A 27,780-nucleotide genomic window follows, 5' to 3' on the forward strand; every position below is an offset into this window, starting at 1 on the left:
GCTGAGAAGAAGAGAGACCCCAACCATGGTGAGTGGGGATGGGCTCGCAGAGAACTCTGATATAAAAAGTGCTGTCTCAGTTTAAGGAAGGGGATGATATAGACACCTTCCTCACAGCCTTTGAGAAGGCCTGCAATGTGCACCAGGTTGACCCTGCAGACAGGCTTTAGCATCTCACTCCCTTACTGGGTCCCAAGACCATAGAGATGTTCAGCCAGATAGATGAGGTGGAAGCAGGGGGACTATGAACTGTTCAAACAAGCCCTACTGCGCAAGTTTGAGCTGACCCCTGAGGCATACAGGAAAAGGTTCCGGGGTGTGCAGAAGACCTAGGGGATGACCTATCTGGAACCGGTCACGCTGATGGGGGAATACACCTGCAAGTGGATGAATGGGGCTAGGCAGATGAAGGAGGATGTGATTGAACTGGTGGGGCTGGAACAACTGTATGAACTCTGTCCCCCTGACCTGAGGATGTGGCTGGTGGACAAGAGGTCGAAGGACCTGCGCCGTGCAGGGCTGCTGGCTGACGAGTTTGTAGCTAGCAGGTTGGGACATGGAATGGAATCCCAGAAGGACAGGCCAACATCAGTGCAGAAGGGGGGTCCAGAGGCTTCCCTGAAGGGAGTCAGATAAATCCCTCCCAAGAGACACAGCCAATACCTGAGCTGACTGACTGGCCCCAGGGGACCAAAGGGACCTGAGGTGTAATTACTGTGGGCAGAGGGGCCACAGATATGCCCGGTGCCAAAAGCTCCGGATGAGCAAACCGAGCCCTCAAAGTGTTAACTGGGTGGGAGCCCAGCTGGAGGATGGGCTGGCCCCCCAGGCAGGAGGGGCTGGCAGTTTAGCCATGGCCCAAGAGGGAGGAATCTCCCAGGCCAGCTCTTCGGCTACACTTGATGCTCTGGATTCAAAGTTCTCAGTCTACAGGGTGGGCACAGGACGGCCCCTGAGGAGCAAGTGCGTCATTCCCCTGGAGGTGGATGGGAAGCAGGTCACTCAGTACTGGGACATGGGCGCTGAGGTGACGCTGGCCCGGACCGAGGTGGTGGCCCCAGACCGGGTGGTGCCCAAGACCTACCTGACCCTGACGGGCATGTGCGGGCCCCCATTGAAGGTACCTGTGGCGAGGGTACATATGAAATGGGGGGCCAAGGAGGGACCCAAAGACATAGGGGTGCACCATCAGATGCCAATCAAGGTGCTGATGGGGGGGTGACCTGGCAGATTGGCTGGGCAGCCCCCAGAGCACCCTAGTCATCACCCCTAGCCAGAGCAAGCGAAGGGCACTCTGCCCTGACACCGGGGGGCGGTGCCCTGCTGGGGGCGCAGGTCCCTACACCAGCAGGAAAGCAGCCACTGGGGACAGGACTTGGTGGGGCTGCGGCCTCGGACCCAGCCACTGAAAGGGAGCAGGTCCCCATTCCTTTCCCCAGCTGCTGAATTCCAGGCCGAGCTGTGAAAGGATCTCTCCTTAGAAAAGCTGAGGGAACTTGCTGGCCACAGCAGGGCGAAACTCCTGAGGGAAGGCTGCCGGGAAAGATTCCTGTGGGAGACAGGATTCTTGTACTGGGAATGGGCTCCTGAAGGGGAAGTGGAACTGTGGGGGATCAGGAGGCAGCTGGTGGTTCCGCAGAAGTACCACCGCAGGCTACTGTACCTGGCCCACGATACCCCTCTCTCGGGACACCAGGGGATCCATGCCCCAGGCAGAGGCTGTTAAAGAACTTTTACTGGCCCGGAGTCTTTGATGCCGACCAGCAGTACTGCAAGTCCTGCAAGTCCTGCAACCCCTGCCAGAGGGTGGGGAAGGCCTGGGACAAGGGGAAAGCAGCTTTGGGGCCCCTGCCCATCACAGAGGAGCCTTTCCAGAAGGTGGCCGTGGACATAGTGGGACCCCTCAGCAAGGCAACTCAGACAGGGAAAAAATACATTCTGGTGGTGGTAGATTTTGCTACTCGCTATTCCAAGGCAGTGGCCTTGTCCTCTATCGAGGCAGACACTGTGGTAGACACGGTGCTGATCGTTTTCAGCAGAGTGGGGTTCCCCAAGGAGGTCTTTACAGACCAGGGCTCCAATTTCATGTCAACTCTGCTCCGGTGCTCATGGGAGAAGTGTGTGGTCTGACACATTTGGGCCTTGGCATATCACCCTCTGTCCAACAGGATGGTGGAGAGGTTCAATGGGATCCTAAAGATGATGCGAAAAACCTTTATGAACCAGCACCCACAGGACTGGGAAAAGTATTTACCCCACCTGCTGTTCGCGTACTGGGTAGTGCCCCAGGAATCAACTGGATTCCCTCCTTTTGAGTTGCTGTATGGGAGGAGAGTTAGGGGACCCCTGGACTTGATGAGGGACGAATGGGAGGGGAAGGCCTCCTCTGATGGAGAATCAGTGGTGGAGTATGTACTGACTTTCCTGGAAAAGCTCGCTGAGGTAAGCCCGAGGTAAGCAGGTCTGGTACGACCACTCAGTGCAAACTCGCTCCTATGCCACCGGGGACCAGGCGATGGTTCTCATTCCCGTGAGAAAGAACAAACTACAAGCTACCTGGGATGGGCCCTTTAAGCTCATCAAACAGCAGAATGAGGTGAACTATGTAGTGGAACTGTCTAACCAGGCTCACCAAGTCAACATGATGAAGCCGTACTTTGACAGGGAGAATTTTTTACTGACTGTGTGTGGCCTGTGGGAGGAGGCCGGCCCTTCGCTGAATCAATTCCCCTCTCTGACCAGCTAACCCCTGCCCAGCAGGCGAGATCTGAAAGGTGCTGGGTTCCTACAAGCAGCTGTTCTCCAGCCGGCCTGGGCTCACTAACCTGGCTGTCCGCCAGGTGGAGACAGGAGCTCACCCTCCTGTGAGATGCTCCCCCTTCCAGGTCAGGGGAACAGCCCAGGGCCTGGAGAGAGAGGTCAAGGGTATGCTGGCTTTAGGGGTGAGCCAGCCGTCCCCCAGCCATAGGCATGCGCACGGGGTGTGCCGGGGGTGCCCAGGCCCGCCCTAACCCCCTGAGCTCCGGCTGGGAAGGCTGCTCCTCCCCCTCCCCCGCTGGAGGCTGGGGAGGAAGAGGAGGAGGCTGCAGGAGTTGCAGGCAGCGATGGCGGCGGAGCCGGGGCCAGTGTTCACGTCGCTGCTGGCCCCAGCGGCGCGGGGTGAGTGGAGTCGGCCCAGGGGCCCAGCTCCACCAATATTTGGGGCCGCGTGTCCACCCCAGACCCTCCTGCTGCCCCCCTGCACCTCCCTCAACCCCCTCTTGCTGCCCCCCCACACCTCCCCGGGCCCCAGAGCTGAGCATCCCTGCCTCTGCCCTGCAGCTCCATGCTGCCTCCCTGCAGCAACTGCTGCCGCGGGGTCCTAGTGCCGCCATCTCGACTGCCAGGACAGACTGACTGATCCTGCCCTTCCACCTCAGACCCTTCCCTTTTCCAGCGGGACCCTCCACCAGCACAGGGCCCCCCACCCGCAGTCACCGCTCCTGCCCCATGCTGGGCAAGGGGCAGCCCCATCCCTCGCCCCCAGTGAGGCTACAGTCAGGGGCAACAGCAGGGGAGGAGGCGCACGCAGCTCCCCCCAGCACCCACCATGGGGGAGGTGAGGGAGATTCCTGGACCTGAGAGGGACCCTAGGAGCACATGCAGTGACAGTGGTGGGGGGAGTGTGCTGCTGGGGGGGGCGGGAAAGGGGGGCTCCTCCCCGAGAGCTCGCTGGTGCCGGCAGGGAAAGGGCTGGGGGGAGTCCTCCTCTCTGGCCCCTGTCCCAGAGCAGCTTGCCTGCACCCCAAACTCATCCCCAGCCCTGCCCCACCCCAGAGGCCACACCCCCAGCCAGAGCTTTCACCCCCCCACCGCACCCTCAACCCCAGCCTTGAGCCCTCTCCAGCACCACAAACCCCTCATCTTCAGTCCCAGCCAGAGCCCTCATCCCCCCCACACCCCAACCCTCTGCCCCAGCCCTGAGCCCCTCCAGCACCCAAACCCCCCATCGCCAGTCCCAGCCAGAGCCCTCATCCCCCTGCACTCCAACCCTCTTCCCCAGCCCTGAGCCTCTCTAACACCCCAAACCCCCCAGCCCCAGACAGAGCCCTCACCACCCACACTCCTACTCTCGCCCTGAGCCCTTCCCACACCCCAAACCCCTCATTCCCAGCCCCAGACAGCGCCCTCACCACCTACAGCCCTACTCTCACCCTGAGCCCCTCCCACACCCAAACCCCTCATCTGCAGCCACACCCCACAGCCCTCACCTCTGCACCCCCTTCCATCCCCAAACTCCCTCCCAGAGCCTGCATCCTGCACCCCAATCCCCTGCCCCAGCCTAGGGCCTGCACTCCAGATCTCCCCCACCCAAACTCCCTCCCAGAGCCTTGGGGAGGTGGGGGATGGAGTTTGTTGGGGTGGAGTTTGGACAGGGGCAGGTTCTGGGCATCACCAAAATTTCTACAAACCTGCCACCCCTGGTGATAGGGTCCCTCTGGCCCACCCACGCAGGGTGTATTTGTTACCTGTACAAACTTCCCCAGCTGCTGCACAAAGTTGTTGTAATTGTGTCACACAGCAAACCCCACGCTGCTACCATGATCCCTCCTGGCCACCCACCCAGGCCCGTCCAGCCAATCGCCGCCTCCCCAGTGCTACATGTGACCTTTGTTGACTTACGTCAGTCATAGTGCTCTTCCACCGCTGCGCTCCGGCTTGGTTGGCACTCTTTGCGCCCACCCCGTAAGTGCCATCACGTCATTAGTCAAGGGGATGTCCAGGGGGTGTATCATAACCATACAGCTAAGGATAGCCTAGAATGCCTCCTTACCTGTAAGGGGTTAAGAAGCTCAAATAACCTGGTTGGCACCTGACCAAAGGGATCAATGGGGAAAGAAAATACTTTCAAATCTTGAGCGGGGGGGGGGGGAGGGCTTTGTGCTGTGTTCTCTGGGGAAAGCAGAGAAACATCAGATAAAAAAAACCTCCTTCTCCTATAAACCATCCTGTACAAGTCTCTGATATTACAAAAAGAGTAAGTAAATAAGGCAAGGCGCGTTAGATTACCTTTTGTTTTCAACTTGTGAATTTTCCCTTTGCTAGAGGGAGGTTTATCCTGGTTTTTTGTAACTTTAAAGTTTTGCCTAGAGGGGAATCCTTTGTGTTTTGAATCTGATTACCCTGTAAAGTATTTACCATCCTGATTTTACAGAGGTGATTCTTTTACCTTTTCTTTAAATAAAACCCTTCTTTTAAGAACCTGACTGATTTTTACATTGTTCTAAGACCCAGGGGTTTGGGTCTTTGATCATTTTGTAACCAATTGGTTAGGATATTATTCTCAAGCCTCCCCAGGAAAGGGGGTGTAAGGGCTTGGGGGGGGGGGTTGCTAGGGGAAGAGGAACTCCAAGTGGTTCTTTTCCCTGATTCTTTGTTAAAATCACTTGGTGGTGGCAGTGATACTTAACCCCAAGGTACAAGGGAGAATTTGTGCCTGGGGAGTTTTTAACCTAAGGTGGTAGAATAAGTTTAGGGGGTCTTTCCTGCGAGTCCCCATGTCTGAACCCTAGAGTTCAGAGTGGGGAGGGAACCCTGAGAGGGTGGGATTTGGTGGGGACTCTGTTCTGAGTGGTGGTGTGGTAAGGGGGCCGGGCCCGAGGGGGTTGGATATGGGCCAGAGGATCTCGGGGGGCAGTCAGGGGATGGGGAATGGGGGCGTTGGCTAGGGTGTGGGGGTTTCAGGGGGCCTGTCAGGGGGAGGGGGTGTGGCTAGGGGTCGGGGCAATTGGGACAGGGGGTTTGGATAGTTGGTGGAGTCCTGGAGGGTGATTAGGGGGTGGGGGAGTCTCTGGAGGGGGCGGTCAGGGGACAAGGAGCAGGGGGAGTTGGATGGGTTGGGGGTTCTTGAGGGGCCTGTCGGGGCAGGGGTGTGGAGAGGTGTCGGGGCAGGCAGGAAGCAGGGGGAGTTGGATGGGTTGGGAGTTCTGGGGGTCCTGTCAGGGGGCGGGGAGCAGTTGGATAGGTGTGGGAGTCCCGGGGGTCTGTCTGGGGGTGGGGGTGTGGATAAGGGTCGGGGCAATCAGGGGACAGGTAGGGGGTAGGGTCCTACGGAGGCAGTTACAGTGAGGGGGTCTCAGGAGGGGGCAGTCAGGGGACAAGGAGCAGGGAGACTTAGATAGGGGGCGGGGTCCTGGGGAGCAGTTAGGGGCAGAGTCCCAGGAGGGGACAGTCAGGGGACAAGGAGCAGGTGGGTTGGGGGTTCTGAGAGGGGCAGTCAGGGGACGGGAAGTGGGAGGGAGTGGATGGGGGCTGGGCGGGGCCGGGGCTCCCTGGGTGCACACCCTAATGACATGTGCTGCCCACGCCTATGCCTCCAGCCCTTGGGCCTCTCCCGTGGTGTTGGTCCTCAAGAAGGATGGGTCAGTCCAGTTTTGTGTGGATTACAGAAGGCTTAATGCCATCACCAAGTTCAATGCCTACCCCATGCCTAGGCCTGACGAGCTCCTACACAAGCTGGGGGGGGGCGTTATCTCACTACTATGGATCTCACCAAGGGCTACTGGCAAGTACCTTTGGATCCAGATGCCCGACTGAAATCTGCTTTTATCACCCCTCTGGGTTTAAACGAGTTCCTTGTCCTACCTTTTGGCCTAAAGGGGGCACCTGGTGGACCAGTTACTCAAGGGGATGGAGAATTTTGCCCTAGCATATATTGATTATATCTGTGTTTTTTAGCCAGACATGGGAGGACCATGTGTCCCAGGTTAAACAAGTGCTGGACCTGCTCCGGGACACAGGTCTGACTATAAAAGCTGGCAAGTGCAAGGTGAGGGTGTTGGAAGTGTCATACCTGGGCCACAAAGTTGGGAGCAGTTGCCTAAAGCCAGAGCCAGCCAAGGTGGTGTTGATCAGAGATTGGCCTGCTCCCCAGACTAAGAAGTAGGTCTAGGCTTTCATTGGGATGGTGGGCTACTACCAGAGGTTCATGCGCCATATTAGCTCCATAGCCACCCCCATCACTGAGCTATGTAAGAAGGGTAAGCCAGATAAGTTGGTCTGGGCCGAGCAGTGTCAGAGGGCTCTCTGTGTTCTGAAGGAGGCTCTGGTCAAGGGTCTGGTGCTGGTAAACCCGGACTTTGACAAGCCCTTTATGGTGTTCACCGACGCCTCAGACACGGGCCTGGGTGCAGTGCTAATGCAGGTTGGCAGAAAGTGGGGGAGACACCCCTCATGTACCTGAGCAGGAAGCTGCTGCCATAGAAAAGGAATGTCTGGCCATGGTATGGGCCCTTAAAAAGCTGCAGTCCTATCTATTTGGGTGGCGCATCACCATGTACTACATGACTACACCAGATGAAAGAGGCCAATGCCAAGCTCCTGAGGTGGAGTCTCCAGCTTCAGGATTATGACATGGAAGGTTGTCCATGTTAAGGGGAGTGCCAACGTTATAGCTGATGCTTTGTCCCAGAGAGGGGGGCTGGAACTTCCCCAGTGGCCCCGCTCGGTTCAGTCTTGGAGGCGGGAGAGAGATGAAGTGGGGTTTTATTTATCTTGTTATGTTACATGTGAGTCTTACTGTCCTATACTAATACTGTGTGTACCTTAGATTCCCTGTGTACTGCACCAATACTTCGGTGGTGGGAATTGGGTGTGTGATTTTGCTGAGGCCCTCAGGGCAGGTGAGGCTGCCCAGCTGTTTGCACCTATGTAACCTGAGACCCAGGAGGGGGATGTGACCAGGTAACACCTTTTGCCCGGGAAGCAAGACAAAGAGAAGGAAGAGGGGCAACAGGGGGGTGTTGGAGGTTGGGTTGCTGGAAGCTGGCAGTCTGCATGCGGGGACTAGAAGAGGGGAGTCCAGGGCGTCTGGCCCAGAATTCCCAAGATGGACTTGGCTGAAAGTCACTGATGTCTGTAATAGCAAGCTCTGTTCTACGCTGTGTTCCTGTTGACTAATAAACCTTCTGTTTTACCGGCTGGCTGAGAGTCAGATCTGACTACGGAGTTGGGGTGCAGGGCCCTCTGGCTTCCCCAGGAGCAGACTCGCTGCAGGAAGCGCATGGTGTGGAAGGGGATGCTGAATGCTCTGAGGTCAGACCCAGGAAGGTCAAAGCTGTGTAAGCTTCTTGCCCTTGAGACAATATAGCTCAGAGAGAGGAGGCTCCCCCAGAGTCCTCACTGGCTTCGTAGGGAGTAGCTCCAGAACGTTAACCTTGTGACTCCGTGACAGAGGTGTAACTGCTATCTGTATGTGTGTATCATTTTTGTAGTTGAAGTTATGAATATTGGCTCTGTACTTGTATCTCAATATGTTTGATTCTCAGTAGCCTCAGTGAAGCATTTGGTCAGCTTCTTGAGAAAGGACGATTCTCAGTAAGTGCCCAATCAAGAAACACTTAACTGACAATAAGAAACGGAGTACTTGTGGCACCTTAGAGACTAAGAAATTTGTTAGTCTCTAAGGTGCCACAAGTACTCCTTTTCTTTTTGCGAATACAGTCTAAGACGGCTGCTACTCTGAAACTTAACTGACAATGAACTTTGGGAGATGCCAATCCACATCTGAGCTTTCCTGAGAAGGTCAAACTAACATGTCAACAATGTCCTTGGCCTGCAAACTGAGTCATGTGTGGACATGTGACTTGCCCATGTGACCCCAGATTCCATCTTGCTGCTGTGATTTTCCACAGTAATAACAAAGGGGTTTCCTTCCACATGGCAGAGAATATAAAAGTCCCTGGAAACCCCTCCATCTTGTCTTCAATCCTGCTTCTTACTTCTGGAGAGACTTTGCTACAAACTGAAGCTCTGAACAAAGGACTGAACGACCCATCCTGTTATCTGAAATTGGGCCAGCTAGAAAGCTTAGGGAGGACTAATGACCCACCAGAGTTTGGCAGAAAGCAGCACGTTTATTATTCTGATAGCTAAGCTCAAAAGAAGGGCGGGGGGGGGGGCAGGGAGGGGTGTCACACTCACACTCGCATACTCATGTTCCCAGGACAGGCACAGCACTGGAGATGTTGGGATCCTTCAAGGTAAGTGTCTCACAGCACAGCGATGGACGGTATGGTGAAGGTCAGTCTTCCCAAGGCACGGTGGAATGCAACGCGGTGAACCACTTGCCAGGTGGTCTGGGCGAAGGGCCTTCATGGGAGGTATAAGCTTGTGAGTGCACTCCTGAGCACATGGCCCCTTCCCCTTTTAAGGACCTGCTCCTCATGGCCTGTGACTAGAGATGACTTGGCCACGTCTGGTTGGTCACACTCCACCTCGGATAGTGTCCATGCATTGGGCACGTGATCGCTGCCTAATTAGAGTCCCAGACACCTTGTCTACCTGGGAGCTCTTCTGATCTTCCGGCTGTTCAACCAGCCCATTCATCCCACAAGCCTTCCAGGAGGGAGGGGGAGGGGGAGGGGGAAAGCCACTTCACAGGTATTCAAAGAGAGAGAGGAGACAAAAGGAGGGGGGAGTGCAACAGACCTTTTGAGCATACAGGTTATACAGCACATAGTCATGCAGAGCATACAGATCACTGCTGCTCCTACAACCCATCCCAACTGGGGGTGTTCTCCAGAGACTTGATTTGAACCTGCAGTTCATTCCACCACTGATGCAAGCCTGAACCAAGAACTTTGCCAATACTGTGTGTAATTGATTCCATTTAACCAATTTTAGCTCTCATCTGTATCTTTTTCCTTTTATGAATAAACCTTTAGATTTTAGATTCGAAGGGATTGGCAACAGCGTGATTTGTGGGTAAGATCTGACTTGTATATTGACCTGGTTCTGGGGCTTGTTCCTTTGGGATCGGGAGAACCTTTCTTCTTTTACTGGGGTGCTGGTTTTCATAACCATTCGTCCCCATAACGAGGGGCACTGGTGGTGATACTGGGAAACTGGAGTGTCTGAGGGAATTGCTTGTGTGACTTATGGTTAGCCAGTGGGGTAAAACCACAGTCCTCTCTGTCTGGCTGGTTTGGTTTGCCTTAGAGGTGGAGAAGCCCCAGCCTTGGGCTGTGACTGCCCTGCTCGAAGCAATTGGTCCTGAATTGATGCTCTCAGTGTGTCCCGCCGAAGGGCAACATTGTTACAGCTGCTATTAGAGTTTGTTAGATTTTCTTAGTGTTATAGGGGTTCTGTTAGTTTTTCCCCTGTTAAAAAACAAACCAAATTTTCTTACCCCTGTTGTTCCCCGCTTTGTCGCCCCTCTGGGGATCACCAGTAGGGGGCATGCCTGGGTCATCTGGGTTTAAACAGTGCCTGTCCTGCAGGGAGAAAATACCAGTTACGGATGGACATGCCGCTGCATCTGGTGCCTTGGAGAAGCTCCCTTCTGCAGAGGTGTACTTTCTGCCAGCAGCTGAAGGCTGGCTTCTGAAAAAAAACAAAAAACAACAGAAGTTAAAGATGAGGGTGCTTATGGAGGGTGCTCTTAAGCCGGTGTCCAACCCTCGTCCCGAATCCCCTCTGTGGCACAGAGCATCCCTGGACCCTTCTATTTCTAAGGAGGGCGAGCAAAGGAGGAAATCTGGACTTACCTCACAAGGCTTGCAGCCCTCTTTTTGCAGACATCAAACTGAGCCCTGGACCAGCCAGAGAAGATCCCTGGCTGGATTGATCACTATGGCACTGATGTCACCGATGGCTCCGAAGCACCATTCCCATTGGACACCTGGGTCCTCCAGTGCAGACCACCTATAAGCCTAAGGACCCAAAGGGTGCAGGCTCTGAAGTGGCACCATCACCTCTCAAAGGCAAGAGCACAGACCGTACTGTCTCTGCCCAGGTGGTACCGGTATGGAAACCCTCAGTACCAACTATGTCCAAGCAATCCTCCTTGGGCTGACCATCTAGGGCAAGATCTCTGATGATTTCCTCAGGGCCAGCGAGTCAGCACCAACAAGCCCTGATGGTACTGATCACTGTGGTGCTGCAGGAGTTTTGTTTTTTCAGAGATCTCATAGTGGCTGAGACTCCAGAGTTCTCGCTCCTTGGTACTGGGTGTGACATTATTGACATGAACTGTGACATGATCATTGTTGCAACCAGGGTCCTATGGTTGCACCAGGTCTTGTACAGAAAAGAATGTTATTCCTGCTACCCTTGTCAAAGATAACACAGAGGGAGGGGCCGAGGGCAGGCATGGTTGCAGTGCACTCTTTCCTTGCCAAAGCCTCAAACACATGCCAGAATTAAGAGCCTTCTCCAGAGAGGCAGAAGAATCTGTATCTGAGCACCTACCATGGTACACAAAGGGATTGGGAAATGTACTAAACACTGGGGAGCCAGGCTGTGTGAACAGAATCTGTCTGTCATAAGTTGGCTATTGATCCTGTGTCTTTTGCTACTTCATGAAGGCGTCAAGACAAAGGAGTTAATACTAATGGTAAACCCTTTAAAGATGTGTGACATATGTGATTTGTGGGGAAAACTTTTATACATGCTAGGGATGGTGACAAAACAGTTGCTTTTCAGTTTATAGCTGTAAACAGGCTGTAAGCTTGGCACAGCAGCAAAAGCATAACAGGCCGACGCCATTGTTTACATGTTAGTTTGAACATTCCCAGGAAAGCTCAGATGTGGATTGGCATCTCCCAAAGTTCATTGTGAGTTAAGTGTTTCTTGATAGGACTATTCTTAGTAAGTGCCCATTCTCAAGAAGCTGACCAAATGCTTCACTAAGGCTACTTAGAATCAAACACATTGAGATACTAGTACAGAGCCAATATTCATAACTTCAACTACAAAAATGATACACACATACAGATAGCATAATCATAACCAGCAAACCACAACCTTGTCTTAGACACCTTGTTTGACCCCCTTTATACAAGATTTGGTGCCATTACAGGACCTGGTTGCAACAATGATCTATACGGTCACAATTTATGTCAATAACATCACAGTAGCTCTAAAAACCGAACTCTAAAACTCTGAGGTAAGAGAAAGTGGACTGCTCTCCACCCCTTCTTAGGCCAGAGGGTGGTTTGCCCGCTCAGCACAAGTTAGCCTCAAGGCAGAGCACGTGGGAGGGAGAGTGCATGTGCGGGCTGAATGGACAGTGCCACCAAAGATCTCTCATCAGGGACACCCATAGGGACACATCTCAAAGAAGAAATCTGGGTTCTATCCTGGCTGATGGAGGAGAGTGGGTTCTGGTGGGTTAGAGCCAGGGGTCGAGTGTCTGGGAACCAGGACTCCTGGGATCTATCCTGGCACTGGGAGGGGAGCGTGGTTTGGAAGTGGGGTGGGCTTTGGAGCCAGGACTCCTGGGTTCTGTTGTCCATCTCTTTCAGGGTGGCTCCCTGGCTCACAGCCTGTCTCTGTGGGGTTTCTGCGCCCCACATGCCAGATGCAGTTGCTGGTGACATGCAGCAGCAGCCGCTGACCCTAATTCAGTGAGTAGTGCTTGGTGAATGGAGCACAGTGCCAGGAATCTCGAGTCCCCGATGGAGACCGGGGACCCTTCACTGCATCCACGTGCGTAACCAAGCCAGAGCCAGCTTCCTCACAGCCACCTAAGTATGAACCAGATTCAGTGCCCTTCAGGGGGAAAGGCCCCATCTCCCATTCCTCCAACTTTGTGGCCCCCTAAACCGGCATGGTGGCCTGGGGCAGATGGTTCCTGGGGTAGACAGACTGCACTCCCCACACCTTCTGGTCCACATCAGCCCCTCAGTCCTCGACATCCCAGCCCTCAACTTCAGAACACCAGTTTTGATGCCTTGGTCAAGGTCCTGAGAGACCATGTGACGAAGTTTGGGATTTTTGTAGTGTTTTCCATGAATAGTGTGTGCGCGCCTCAGTTTCCCTGTGTGCTGCATGTTTGACAAGGTGGTGGGAGAGGGTTTTTTGTTGCAAAGGACCAGGGGTGATCTCGCCTAGCAGGTGGGGCCCCCGGACAATGGCCTGGAGATGGGGAACCCTAACAACTGGTGACCTGGTGACAAAGAGGACCACCCCAGCTTGCCTGTCAGCTGGTTCTGGCCAGTGGGAGGACAAAGGGCTGAGGAGTGAGGACCCCGGTGACCTGACCAACCAGTTCCAGCCAGAGGGGAACAAAGGACTGAAGAGAGAGGGTCCCAGTGACCTGTTTACCTGGGATGGAAGTCAAAGGACAAGGGAGGAGCTGTTGGGGCCAGTGATATTGGATGCCCAGCTGGAAAGTGCAGGGTCTCTGGACTGGACAGAGAGAGCAGATAGAGCCCACCTGGATGCAGGGGAGACTTAGATGTATGGTGCTCAGGGAGGCCAGGCCTGAGGGTCCTGAGAGTTTCCTGTGCTGTGTTCAGATGCTCAGTAAACCCTCCTGTTTTATGTTGGCTGAGAGTAACTCCAGTCTAGAGAACAGAGTTGCATTATTTCCTCTGGGAGTGGAGGCCCCTGGGGGTCCAGAGCAAGTGGACTCCCTGTGGGGGCCCACGGAGAGAGACAGGCATATGTCTACACTATGAAATTAGGTCGAATTTATAGAAGTCGGTTTTGTAGAAAGCGGATTTATACAGTTGATTGTGTGTGTCCCCAAACAAGTGCTCTCAGTGCATGTAGTCGGCGGAGTGTGTCCACAGTACCGAGGCAACCGTCGACTTCCAGAGCGTTGCACTGTGGGTAGCTATCCCACAGTTCCCGCAGTCTCCGCCGCCCATCTGAATTCTGGGTAGAAATCCCAGTGCCTGATGGGGCTAAAACATTGTCGGGGTGGTTCTGGGTACATATTGTCAGGCCCCCATTCCCTCCCTCCATGAAAGCAAGGGCAGACAATCGTTTTGCGCCTTTTTTCTTGAGTTACCTGTGCAGACGCCATACCATGGCGAGCGTGGAGCCTGCTCAGCTAACCGTCACCGTATGTCTCCTGGGTGCTGGGAGACGTGGTACTGCATTGCTACACAGAAGCAGTTAATTGCCTTTTGGCAGCAGACAGTGCAGTATGACTGGTAACCATCATCGACGTAGTCCTGGGTGCTCTTTTAATCGGGCGCCTGGGCAAACATGGGAGTGACTCAGCCAGGTCATTTCTCTTTTAAGTTTCGTCTCGTGGCGATTGAGTCCTACCGGCAGTGCACTGTCTTTTAACCTCCAGCCAGCAGAAGATGATGGCTAGTCGTCATACTGCACCGTCTTCTGCCGAGCACCCAGGAGATGATGATGGCTAGCGGTCGTACTGCACAGTCTGCTGCCAGCAAGATGTATAAAGATAGATGAAGTGGCTCAAAACAAGAAATAGACCAGATTTGTTTTGTATTCATTTTCTCCTCCCTCCCTCCTTCCCTCTGTGAAATCAACGGCCTGCCAAACCCAGTTTTGATTTCTATCCTTGAGGTTTTGAGTTCTATCCTTGAGGGGGCCATTCAGTTTCTCGCAAAGCCACCCCCATTGTTGATTTTAATTCCCTGTAAGCCAACCCTGTAAGCCATGTCATCAATCGCCCCTCCCTCCATCAGGGCAACGGCAGACAATCGTTCCGCACCTTTTTTCTGTGCAGATGCCATACCACGGCAAGCATGGAGCCTGCTCAGATCACTTTGGCAATTAGGAGCACATTAAACACCACACGCATTATCCAGCAGTATATGCAGCACTGGAACCTGGCAAAGCGATACCAGGTGAGTAGGTGACGTCAGCGCGGTAACGTGAGTGATGAGGACATGGACACAGACTTCTCTCAAAGCAGGGGCCCTGGCAATGTGGGCATCATGGTGCTAATGGGCCAGGTTCATATGGTGGAACGCCGATTCTGGGCTCGGGAAACAAGCACAGACTGATGGGACCGCATAGTGTTGCAGATCTGGGACGATTCCCAGTGGTTGCGAAACTTTCGCATGCATAAGGGCACTTTCATGGAACTTTGTGACTTGCTTTCCCCTGCCCTGAGGCGCAAGAATACCAAGATGAGAGCAGCCCTCACAGTTGAGAAGCGAGTGGCAATAGCCCTGTGGAAGCTTGCAATGCCAGAAAGCTACCAGTCCGTTGGGAATCAATTTGGAGTGGGCAAATCTACTGTGGGGGCTGCTGTGATGCAAGTAGCCAAAGCAATCAAAGATCTGCTGATATCAAGGGTAGTGACCCTGGGAAATGTGCAGGTCTAGTGGATGGCTTTGCTGCAATGGGATTCCCTAACTGTGGTGGGGCCATAGACGGAACCCATATCCCTATCTTGGCACCGGAGCACCAAGCCGGCGAGTACATAAACCGCAAGGGGTACTTTTAAATAGTGCTTCAAGCACTGGTGGATCACAAGGGATGTTTCACCAACGTCAACGTGGGATGGCTGGGAAAGGTACATGATGCTCGCATCTTCAGAAACTCTGGTCTTTTTCAAAAGCTGCAAGAAGGGACTTTATTCCCAGACCAGAAAATAACCATTGGGGATGTTGAAATGCCTATATGTATCCTTGGGGACCCTGCCTACCCCTTAATGCCATGGCTCATGAAGCCATACACAGGCAGCCTGGACAGTCGTCAGGAGCTGTTCAACTACAGGCTGAGCAAGTGCAGAATGGTGGTAGAATGTGCATTTGGATGTTTAAAAGCATGCTGGTGCAGTTTACTGACTCGGTTAGACCTCAGTGAAACCAATATTCCCACTGTTATTACTGCTTGCTGTGCGCTCCATAATATCTGTGAGAGTAAGGGGGAGACATTTATGGCGGGGTGGGAGGTTGAAGCAAATTGCCTGGCTGCTGGTTTCGCACAGCCAGACACCAGGGCGGTTAGAAGAGCACAGGATGGCGTGGTGTGCATCAGAGAAGCTTTAAAAACCAGTTTCATGACTGGACAGGCTACGGTGTGAAAGTTCTGTTTGTTTCTCCATGATGAAACCCACCGCCCTTGGTTCACTCTACTTCCCTGTAAGCTAACCACCCTCCCCTCCTCCCTTCGATCACCACTTGCAGAGGCAATAGAGTCATTGTTGCTTCACATTCATGCATTCTTTATTCATTCATCACACAAACAGGGGGATAACTACCAAGGTAGCCCAGGAAGGGTGGTGGAGGAGAGAAGCACCAGGAGGGGTGGTAGAGGAGGGAAGGACAAGGCCACACAGCACTTTAAAAGTTTAAAACTTTAAAACTTATTGAATGCCAGCCTTCTGTTGCTTGGGCAATCCTCTGGGGTGGAGTGGCCAGAGGCCCCCCCACCGCGTTCTTGGGCGTCTGGGCGAGGAGGCTATGGAACTTGGGGAGGAGGGCGGTTGGTTACACAGGGGCTGTAGTGGCGGTCTGTGCTCCTGCTGCCTTTCCTGCAGCTCAACCATACGCTGGAGCATATTGGTTTGATCCTCCAGCAGCCTCAGCATTGAATCCTGCCTCCTCTCATCACGCTGCCGCCACATTTGAGCTTCAGCCCTCTCTTCAGCCCGCCACTAACTCTCTTCAGCCCGCCACCTCTCCTCCCGGTCATATTGTGCTTTCCTGCACTCTGACATTGTCTGCCTTCATGCAGTCGTCTGTGCTCTGTCAGTGTGGGAGGACACCATGAGCTCAGAGAACATTTCATCACGAGTGTGTTTTTTTCGCCTTCTAATCTTCACTAGCCTCTGGGAAGGAGAAGATCCTGTGATCATTGAAACACATGCAGCTGGTGGGAAAAAAAAGAGGCAGTGGTATTTAAAAAGACACATTTTCTAGAACAATGGCTACACTCTTTCACGGTAAACCTTGCTGTTAACATTACATACACAGCACATGTGCTTTCGTTCCAAGGTCGCATTTTGCCTCCCCCCACCACGTGGCTAGCCCCTCACCCCCACCCCCGGCTAACAGCGGGGAACATTTCTGTTCAGCCACATGCAAACAGCCCAGCAGGAACGGGCACCTCTGCATGTCCTCTTAAGAAAAGCACCCTATTTCAACCAGGTGACCATGAATGATATCACTTTCCTGAGGATAACACAGAGAGAAAAAGAACAGATGTTGTTTGAATGCCAGCAAACATACACTGCAATGCTTTGTTGTACAATGATTCCCGAGTACGTGCTACTGGCCTGGTGTGGTAAAGTGTCCTACCATGGTGGGTGGAATAAGGCTGCCCTCCCCAGAAACCTTTTGCAAAGGCTTTGGGAGTACATCCAGGAGAGCCGCAAATGCCAGGGCAAATTAATCATTAAACATGCTTGCTTTTAAACCATGAATAATATTTTAAAAGGTACACTCACCAGAGGTCCCTTCTCCGCCTGACGGGTCTGGGAGGCAGCCTTGGGTGGGTCCGGGGTGGACTGCCTCCAGGTCCAGGGTGAGAAACAGTTCCTGGCAGTCAGGAAAACCGGTTTCTCCGCTTGCTTGCTGTGAGCTATCTACAGTTTCATCGTCATCTTCCTCGTCCCCAAAACCTGCCTCTGTGTTGCCTCCATCTCCATTGAAGGAGTCAAACACCACGGCTGGGGTACTGGTGGCTGAACCCCCTAAAATGGCATGCAGCTCATCGTAGAAGCGGCATGTTTGGGGCTCTGACCTGGAGCGGCCGTTTGCCTCTCTGGTTTTCTGGTAGGCTTGCCTCAGCTCCTTAAGTTTCACGCGGCATTGCTTCGGATCCCTGTTATGGCCTCTGTCCTTCATGCCCTGGGAGATTTTGACAAATGTTTTGGTCTTTCGAAAACTGGAACGGAGTTCTGATAGCACGGATTCCTCTCCCCATACAGCAATCAGATCCTGTACCTCCCATTCGGTCCATGCTGGAGCTCTTTTGTGATTCTGGGACTCCATCATGGTCACCTCTGCTGATGAGCTCTGGCCAGCGTGACAAGCTTCAGGTGACCATGCAAACAGGAAATTGAAATTCAAAAGTTCGCAGGCCTTTTCCTGTCTATCTGGCCAGTGCATCTGAGTTGAGAGTGCTGTCCAGAGCGGTCACAATAGAGCACTCTGGGATAGCTCCCGGAGGCCAATACTGTCTAATTGCACCCACAGTACCCCAAATTTGACCCGTCAAGGCCGATTTAAGCACTAATCCACTTGTCAGAGGTGGATTAAGGAAATCGATTTTAAGAGCCCTTTAAGTCGAAAAAAAGGGCTTCATCGTGTGGACGGGTGCAGGTTTACATCGATTTAATGCTGGTAAATTCGACCTAAACTCCTAGTGTAGACCAGGGCTTAGGCTCAGAGAAGTGCGGTTCCAGGAGGTGGAGGGGCTTAACCCCTGAGAGTGGACCCTCCAAGAAGGGCTGTCACAATGAAGGAGGTTCCCCCCCAGGGACTGTATGGGGCCAAGAGTGGGCACAATCTGTGGGTCTGTGACAGACCATGCCCCACATCAGCTACAACCTCTCTGCCCGCATGGCCTGCACTCCCCACGCCACCCCCTCCCATGCTGACGGGCTCCCTTCCAGCCCCCTTCCTTCACTTCCCCCATGCCACCCCCTTCTCCCCCTGTCAGCCTGAACTCCCCATGCTGTCCCCTCCTCTACTGCCAGTCTCCCTTCCTATCTCCCAGCCCCCTCCCCCGCAGCCTGCACTACTCACACCACCCCCTCCCCTGCTGCCAGGATCCCTCTCCCCATTCCGGCCTGCACTCCCCATGCCTCCCACTTCCCAAGATCCCCCTCTACCTAACCCCATATTTCCCATCACCCCCCACATCTATCACCCACATAGCCCCCTATCTGCTCCCTGACCCCCCTGTGACACAGCACCCCATACTCATCATAGTGATGATTATGGTGTGATTATTGCATAATTATGATGCATTTTGTACAAAATGGGTCATGTGAGGTGTCTTTGGAAAAGTTATGATTTGCCAAATATGATTATCCTATTTGTGGGCATGTATCATTTTTGTATCTGAAGTTATGAATATTGACTATGTACCTGTATTTCAAATGTGCTTACTGTGGGTAACCCCCACAGCTAGCCTTTCAGGTACAACAATGAAGAAGCTAGACAGTGCTAATGGCTCATCAACAAAGACAATGGACCATGGAAGTGTTTAGCCTTCCTGTGTGAACATTTCAGCCAGCCTATGAGTAATGGCTGCTATGACTCAACAAGGCATGTAAGGGCATGTGACCAGACCACATGACATTGAACTCCATTTTGGTACCTGTATTTGTCCACAAACTGGACTGGGAACTGAGTTTGGAAGACAGGGTTCCCGCTATATGTTAAAGCTATACAAGGCAGGGAGTGACATCATCTGGTGTCCTCACACAAGGACACTCCTGGCAACACCTGGGAACAAAGACTGAATTGGGGGAAAATGCTGGTCCCAGGCTAAAGAGATTTTTAACCAGTATATGAAAACTCAATGAACTGCTTGTATCATCAGTAAGATGGAGAAATTGCCACTTCAAATCTTATCCCTCTAGTATTTTAGGCTGTTTGTGGTTTTGTTTATTTACTAGGTAATCTGCTTTGATCTGTTTGCTGTCACTTAAAATCTATCTTTCTGTAGTTAATAAACATGTTTTATGTTCTTATTTTTACCAGCATGTTTTAAATGAAGTGGGTGGGAAAATCTCATCTCTGTAAACAAAGGCTTTTGCATATCTTTCCCATATCAAGGGGAAAGCAAACTATATTAATGAGCTTGCATTGTACAGTGCAAGATGGTATAATACTGGGTTTATACTCCAGCGAGGGTGAAAGGCTGGGGAGATGGGAAATTGGCTGCTGTCTTCTCGCTGTCCTTGAGTGGCTTAGGTAAAGCACTCAGGTAGCTCAGTTGGGTATGTGGCACCACCTGATGTCATGCTGGGTGATAACAGGGCCTGGAGAGGCTGGCTGAATCTCTACAAAGCAGTGTGAGAGCAGCCTGCCCAGCTGGTGGGTTAGGGGGCACAGCAGTTCCCACAGCTCCCAGGCTGCACCCTGGGGGTTGACAACCCATTACACCCATACCCCACCTCTATCCCCCGCCCCATGTCCCCTCCACCCTAGGAATCACACTGTGAGTGCAGGATGAAATCCAGTCTCTTTATTCCATGAACAGCCCCTACGGCACCGTGACAGGCGGGTCCCCAGGACCTATCCAAGGGTCGGAGGAGGAGGGGCCAGAAGCCACTCAGCTGTATTCCCTGAAGAGCCCAGAGTGGCTGGGTTGGGGTGATGGGTCCCCTGGGCCAGGGGGACTGAGAGGGACATGGCATTGGGGAGCAGGATGGCATGGGGGTGCTGGCTGCCACAGGGAATATGGCTTTGGAAAGATGGCATTGAAGGGGCTGGCTGGCATGGGAGATATGGCTGGATGGCATGGGGGCTATGGGCACTGGGGGGCTGGATGGCATGGAAGGATATAGCACTGGGGGGATATTGCATGGGGGGCTGGATGGCATGGGGGCAGCTGGTATCTCAGGTGTCAGTGCATGGAGGGGAGGGGGTAGAGTCTGCAGCACCCCTTGGAAGGCTGAGGAGGGCACTCACTAGCAAACCCCTCAGGTACCCTCTGTGGGGGCTGCTCCCCCAGATCTCAGACCCGCCCCACCCCCCACACAGGAGGAGCTATCTGAGTGCCATGGACCTGGAGGAGTCCTAACCCAGCCCTGCCCTGCCTGCCATGCCTTGACCGTTGGGAGGGGATGCAGGGTGGGGGACCCAGGGGAGTCTGCTCTGGGAGCCCGCAAAGCAGCCCCCTGGGGCAATGAGGAACATCCCATTTGCGAATGGAAACACTGGCTCCTTCAGGGAACGTGCCTGGGGTCCTGAAGGCAGCCATCTTGTATGCCTGTCTCAGCCTCTGGGTGGGGCCTCAGGACCCCTTGGCAGCCATCTTGGACATTTCTCCCATCCCCACGGTGCCTTGGGTGTGGCCAAGTTGGAACCCATTGGACAGCCATGTTGGAAGCATCCCCCATCCTCTCATGTGGCTGGGAACATGGGATCCCAGGATGCAGGAATCCTGGACACTGCTTCGAGTCTGGCTGAGGCCTAGGAACCCACTGGGCAGCCAGCTTGGAGGCCTCACCCAAGTCCCTGAGAGGCTGATGCTTTGCGCTGGTAACCTGGGACCAGGCTGGAAGCTGTTTGGGGCTCTGATGCCCTTCCCTCCCCGTCCAGGATGTCCCACATCAGGCCCCCGCTCCTCAGACCCAGAACATGCTGGCAGCGAAGTCACCAAAACAACCTGAAGCGCGAGAAATGTGCAAACCAGAAAGCGCGAGTGCAGTGCCCAGAGGTGGGGGTAGGGGGGCTGGAGCAGGCCAAGGCCAAGCTTTGCATTGCGTGAGCAGCGGCCATGTTGCTTCCCCCATCATGCATTGTGGCGGGGGCAGCCTCGCTCACTGTGAGGTGAAGGGATGTATCTAAAAGAGCGAGGTGCCCACTGTCCGCCCCCCGTGGGTCTGGGAGAGCGAGCACTAGGATTCATAACAACATGCTTTGTTTGGGGCGGCACCAGGCGTGCAGGGTGTGTGGGGGAGCCAGTTGCGGGGTACTCTCTGGGGGGCACCCCATCTCGAATCACTCCCCTCGTCCTTCATTCGTTCCTCACCGTCGCCTCAGGCCTGCAACAAACAATGTCACTCAAAACCAGGCCACCCTGACCACAGCCCCTGCAGCCAAAGGAGAACCTCGCTGCTGTTAGCAGTAGTGGGCTGTTATCCTCTCTGGGATATCTCTCTCCCCACCATGGGAGTGGGACGTGACGCTGTGTTACAACAAATTGTAGTTGAAATAGGGAAAGGAGTGAGGCCTAGTGGTTAGACTGGGAGCCAGGACTCCTGGGTTCTCTCCTGGCTCTGGGAGAGGAGTGGGGTCTAGTGGCTAGAGCAGGGGGGGCTGGGTTTTCTCCTGGCTCTGGCCCGCAGGGCAGGGGCACAAGGCACAGCACTATGGTGGGTGCAGGGAACTCTTGTGCCCCTACCAAGGAGGGGAGGGGCCATGGGGCTGGCAGAGGCAGTCGGTGCTGGGGGTGCAGCGAGGCAGAATCTGATGGGAGGATGCAGGGTAGCGCCAAATCCTGTGGGCCAGGCCGACCCCCCAGGGCTCCCGCCTGTCTGGGCTTACCCGCCTCACGAGGTTCCCCAGGCTCACGGACGGCCCCCAAGAGCTATTCTGCCACCTGCACCCCGGCACAGTTCTCCTTGCTCTCCGACGTGATGGCCAGGTACTCGGAGCTGTGGAGAGACGGGGGTGAGGACAGCCCGCCACCCACTGCCGACCCCAGGGTTGCCAACTTTCTAATTGAACAAAACCGAACACCCTAGACCACCCTTCCCGAGGTCCTGCGCCCCACTCACTACATTCCCCCTCCCTCGGTGGCTCGCTGTCCCGCACCCTCACTCACGTTCAGTAGGCTGGGGCAGGGGGTTGGGGTGCAGGAGGGGGCTGCGGGTTGCACCAGGGGGTGGGGTGCAGGGTGGGTGAGGGCTCCATTTAGGGGTTTGGGCTCTGGGGTGGGGCCAGGGTTGAGGAGTTTGGGGTGTAGGGGGGGGCTCCAGGATGGGAGCTGGGGCAGAGGGGTTCAGGGTATTGGAGGTGGCTCTGGGCTGGGGCAGGTGGATTGGGTGCAGGAGGGGGTGAGGGCTCCATCTGGGGGTGCAGACTCTCAGGGATGAGGGTTTTGGGATGCAGGAGGGGGTTGGGGTGCGGGCTTACCTCCTGCGGCTCCCGGTCAGCGGCACAGTGGGGAGTCTAAGGCAGGCTTCCTGCCTGTCCTGGCTCTGCGCCCCAGAAGTGGCCAGCAGGTCCAGTTTCCAGGTGGGAGAGGGTGGGGCAGGAGGCTCTGTGCGCTGCTCTCACCTGTAGGCACCGCCCCACAGCTCCCATTGGCCACAGTTCCTGGCCAATGGGAGTGCAGAGCCAGTGCTCGGGTCTGGGGCAGCGCGCAGAGTCCTGTGGCCCCCCGGCCTAAGAGCTGGAACTGCTGGCCACTTCCGGAGTGCAGCGTGGAGCCAGGACAGGAAGGGACTAGCCTTCATTACTCCTGCAGCACTGGACTTTTAACGGCCTGGTCAGCAATGCTGACCGAAGCCACCAGGGTCCCTTTTCAACCAGGTGTTCTGGTTGAAAACTGGACACCTAGTCACCCTACCACACCTGGCCTTCCCCAAGGCACCTTCCACCTGGGTCCTGCCCCCCTCCCAGCCTCCACCTGCCCCTCTGAGCGCTCCCAGCTCTCTGCACTCACGCATTCTCCTGTGCAGCCGCCTCAGTGGCCGCCGCGATCTTCTTGTAGCAATAAATCATCTCAGCCACCAGCCAGATGGTGAGCACCACAATGAGCACATACATCATGATCTCCGACACGATGGACGCCATGTCCCGATTCGCTGCGGGGGAGGAGAGGGTGAGACCCCCTTCCCACTGTCCACAGCCTTCTCCTCTGCCCCAGCACTGCTCCTTGCTGGAGAAGCCAGCTCAGTACCCAGCACCACGCAGGCCTGGCAGGCAGCCCTGTCTCAGCACCCCCTCCAGGAACCCGAGCTCTGTCGGCAATGGGACAGGTTCCCCCAGCTCCTGGGGGCTGCCCCAGACCCTCCCACCTCCGGCCGTCAGAAACTGGCTTCTCCCGACACTGCCATGGCCACCTGCCCAGTTCAGCCCCAATGGGCCTTGTGCCACGGGGGCCTTTAGCCCCTTAGCTCTTCCCCGCCCTGTCCCCCTCCCTCGCTGAATTTATGGGGTGCACACGGAGCCTCCCAGCATGCATGGGAGGTAACCAACCCCAGCTCTTCCTGCCCCTCTTGGGAGCTCAGCCTGATTGTCCTGCAGCCCCCTGCACCAGACCAGGTTGGACTGAAGTGGGGATGGGTGTACACCCCCACTCCTCTGTGTGGCTCCGCCCCTGGTGAGTACCTCCACCCCCATGTGTGTGGCTCTACCCCCTTGTGCCCTCACTCCCCGTGGGTATGGCCCTCTCCCCATGTGATTCAACTCCCCCATGTATGTGCCTCCACTCCTGAGTGCATGGTGCTACCCTCACACCTGGGCTGCCTTACTTTCAGGATGTGGGACCATGCCCCATGTGTGTAGCCCCACCCCAGTGAATAAGACCCCTCCCTCCATGTGGCCACAGCCCACATGTGTGGCCCTGCCCTGATGTCTCTGGCTCTGCCCTCTGTAGGTAGCCCCACCCCTGTGTGTGGACCTGACCCCATTACTGTGACTTCCCTGTACCTGTGGCTCTGCCCCATGTACGTGGCACTAGGGCGACCAGAGGTCCTGATTATATAGGGACAGTCCCAATATTCAGTGCTTTGTCTTATACAGGAACCTCTTACCCCCCACTCTCTGGCCACCCTAGTGGCACCACCCTGTGTACATAGTTCCGCTCCTGCCCGTGGTCCCACCCCCTGCCCGTGAACCCGCCCACTCACCCTTGTCCACCACTTCAACGTGGATGGTCTTGTTGATGACGATGTTGTAGACGTAGCTGTTGAAGGTGAGGTTGCGGTCGACACGGCACAGGTACTCGCCCGCCTGCGCATAGGTCACGTTGGTCAGGAAGATGGACAGATCCTGCAGGTCCCGCGTGTTCTTGCTGCCGTTCCACACCACCAGATCCTGGAACCGCTCATCCACCACCTCCAGCAGCGCATCAGGGTCGTAGCGCAGGATCTGGGGGGGAAGGGAGTCAGAGGGACGGCCATGCAGTGCGGGGGACGCCTGTCTCAGACCACAGCCCCATGGAAGATGTCTGTCCTGGACCAGACTCCCATGAGGGATGCCTGTCACGGACCAGACCCCCACAGGGGATGCCTGCCACAGACCACAGCCCCGCGGGGGACACCTGCCCCGGACCATAGCCCCACAGGGAGCAGTGGTGGTGTGCTGGGGACGGGACAGCAGCCTCAGCACTGTGGGTGAGGCTGGGGTTACCCCGCCGGGGGAGCTAGGAGAGTGGAAGCCAGGCTGAGACCCTCATGTCCGTGGGCAACTAATGGGGCCAGCCCCCTCGTGAGTGACACTCCCTCCCACGGCCCCACAGAGAGTGACCCCTCTGGCCCCACAGAGAGTGACCCCGCCCGGGCCCACAGCATCACAGAGAGTGACCCCCCCTATATTCAGCGAAGGGAGACATAAGGCAGTATGGATGTGGTATCTGTTTTTCATAGGAGGTTCTAACCTCCTGGGAAGGGGATGGGGTATACTGGTTAGAGCCGGGGGGCTGGGAACCTGGTATCCTGGGTTCTATCCCCAGCCCTGGATGGAGAGTGAAGTCTAGGGGTTGCGGGGGGGGGGGGGGGGGGCGGGGGAGGTGGCGGAGAGTAGTGAGCACCCAGCAGAGAACGAACCTTGTCTGCCTTCACCCAGCTCAGGGCAGCTGGTTAGTAACCAGGGCCTGTCTGGAACAGGCCAGTCCTGAGATGCAGCCACCTCTGGGGTGGGGCCCAGCTGCTGTCTAACAAAACATGGGGTGAAGGAGGAGGCTGCGTGCAGGGGAAGCCCCAGGGAGGAGAACAGAAAGCCCTAGACAGAGACCTGATTCCCTCTCCCGTACCCTGTGCTTCCCCCAGTGCGGTCCAGCCCCCCCCACCAGCCCTCACGCACCCTGGTGAAGGTCTCAGTGCCCTTCTCCTTGAAGTACCACTCCGTGTAGGCCTCGGCTGCGGTCTCGCTCCGCTTCTTGCAGGAAATGCAGAGGATCTTGAAGGTCATCCCGAAAACGGCCTCGGTGTGGGACTCCACCTCCACGCAGCCGGCCCAGCACAACGCCACTGAGGAGGGAGGGTGTGAAAGGGTCACACAGAGCCCCCTCCAGGCCCCCAACACCACCCCTGAGCTCCAGCTCCAGTCCCCAATCTGCACCCTCCAGAACCCCCTCAGCACCCCACATCTGCATCCCATCATCCTCTGATCTACACCCCTTCCACCACCACCCCCAGATCTGCACTTCAGTACCCCGAGAACCACCCCCAGCCCCCAGGCTCCCCCATATGCTCCCCCTTCCCTCCAATCAGCTCTCGAGGGCCTGCACTGGCCCTGCCCCCTGGGGGAGCTGCAGGTCACTTGCCGGAGAGGTAGGGATCAAGGCAAGGGCCTGGGAAGGCCACTGTTGGCTGGACAGGATGACACCTGCTCTGTGGGTGTCTGTCTGTGTCTGTGCTGCCCCCAGCATGCACCAGATTACCTTGGGGCAGTGCTGGGTGGGGCGGAGCCCAGGGCTGGGCTAGCAGAGGGCTGCAGGTCGGGAGTGAGAAGCCCCAGCAGAGATGCAGGGAAGCCCAGGGCTGGGCTAGCAGGGGGCTGCGGGTTGGGAGTGAGAGGCCCAGCAGAGCTGAGGACAGAGCTCAGGGCTGGGCTAGCAGGGGGTTGCGGGCTGGGACTGAGGGGTGCCGGCAGAGCTGGGGGGCCCAGGGCTGAGCTATTCATTTTGTCACTGCAGTTGGATTCTGATACCTAAACTTTCCTGGGTGGTTCCTGCCCTGGTCGCTTGGTGTCATCCCAGGGCCTGTGAGGGATCAGCCCCTGCGAGGGCAGGTGGCCCCGTTTCTCTGAATCATGGCTCTGGGCACTCGACGTCCCCCTGTCTGTCTCTGTCTATCTGTCTCCCCATCCCCATCTCTCCATGCCTCAGGGCTAGTCCCACCCCTGCCCCGGTCAGTGGCTACGTCCTGCTCCAGGCTTTCCCTGAGGGGAGGGAATCTGCCCCAGAACGGGATGGGGGGAGGGGGAAGGACGGTGTGGAGAGGGCTCAGGGAGTCCCCACTGGGACAGGCCCTGCGGCCCCTCCCCCCATGGCCCAGGAGCCCCCTCTCTGGGCAGCCCTCAGCCCAATCTTTTGCCCCAGGTGTGCACTCACCAAGGCTGAGGCAGAGCAGGAGTGATGGGCCCAGCAGGGCCATGGTGGGTCCCTGGGATCAGGGGCCCAGGCCAGCTGGGGCAGCTCCTCAGTGGGGCTGGTGCTGTGGGCCCCCTCTGCCCCTGCCCGCCGGCTCCGTGCTCAGCGGACAGACGATCTCTGACAGGAATCTTCCAGGAGGGTATTTATAGCTAAGGGCTCGGCGCCCTGCACTGCCCGGCCTGCGCCTTGGAATGTCCTGGCCGGATGCTCCCAGCTGGTCCTGGCCGGCCCGTTCCCCAAGGCAGAGGCTAGCACAGCCTGGCTGCCCCTGCTGCCATGCGACACCCCAGATGAGCCCAGGGCCCAGCACTGCTGGGAAAGGGGCACCCCCACAGCCCAGGGCAGACAACAGGGCTGGCCGGAGGAGCCATAAACAGGGGAGCACGGGGAGCTGTCAGCAGGCCTGGGTCCCTTGCCCTCCACAGCGACCCCGTCCAGACGCAGCTCTCCTGGTCCACAGAGCACAGTCCACAGCTCAGCTGCTGCCACCTGGATCCTGGCAGCCCATGAAATGACTCAGGCTCACGAGGGATGCACTTGCTCTGCCTGGGACTGGTGCTGTCAGGACTGGGTGCCTGGAGTCCTGGGGGGTGGGGGGGTCACTGCGGTCCCAGCTCGGTCCGGTCCAGCCGCTGTCTCAGTGTCACTGCAGAGCTGCAAACTGGCTACTCAGCAAATCCCTGGGTGGTGCCCACACCCAGCCAGCTGCCCTGACCCACCTCCGACGGTGATCAGGGCATGGTGCCCTGCCGGAATCACGCCCACTTTGGGGATGCCCAGGGCGACCTCGACACTGCCCACTAGGCTGGAATAGGGAGGCAGTGATGAAGCCTGTGTCCAGTAGGGAGGATGCAATGGAGCCAGTGCCCACTTTGGAGGGGGCGATGAAGCCGGGGCCCAGTCAGGCCGGGAGGGGGCGATGAAGCCGGGGCCCAGTCAGGTCGGGAGGGGGCGATGCAGCCGGGGCCCGGTGCGGAAGGCGCGCGGGGACCCTGCGGCTCAGCCCCTGTCCGGCGCACTGCAGGGGAGCCGGCTGCGGCGAGCAGCTGCGAATGAATGGAAGCGCCAAGCGCAGAG

The 27,780-nt window shown here is 56.0% G+C and overlaps 1 protein-coding gene across 1 annotated transcript; it reads right to left on the reverse strand.

Annotated features, from left to right (window-relative positions):
• Window positions 1-19,880: 19,880 nt before the first annotated feature.
• SCN1B (sodium voltage-gated channel beta subunit 1) lies at window positions 19,881-27,657 on the reverse strand. Its single transcript, XM_074938649.1, has 6 exons — window positions 26,662-27,657; window positions 25,410-25,576; window positions 24,236-24,476; window positions 23,047-23,188; window positions 21,924-22,033; window positions 19,881-21,421 (listed from the first exon to the last, which is right to left on the reverse strand). Exons 1-5 carry the CDS (start codon window positions 26,702-26,704, stop codon window positions 21,967-21,969), a joined length of 660 nt encoding a protein of 219 aa, XP_074794750.1. The 5' UTR covers window positions 26,705-27,657; the 3' UTR covers window positions 19,881-21,421; window positions 21,924-21,966.
• Window positions 27,658-27,780: the final 123 nt, after the last annotated feature.

The sequence above is a fragment of the Natator depressus genome, chromosome 24 (assembly GCF_965152275.1).
Source record: "Natator depressus isolate rNatDep1 chromosome 24, rNatDep2.hap1, whole genome shotgun sequence".
In the NCBI taxonomy this organism is placed as follows: Eukaryota; Metazoa; Chordata; order Testudines; family Cheloniidae; genus Natator; species Natator depressus.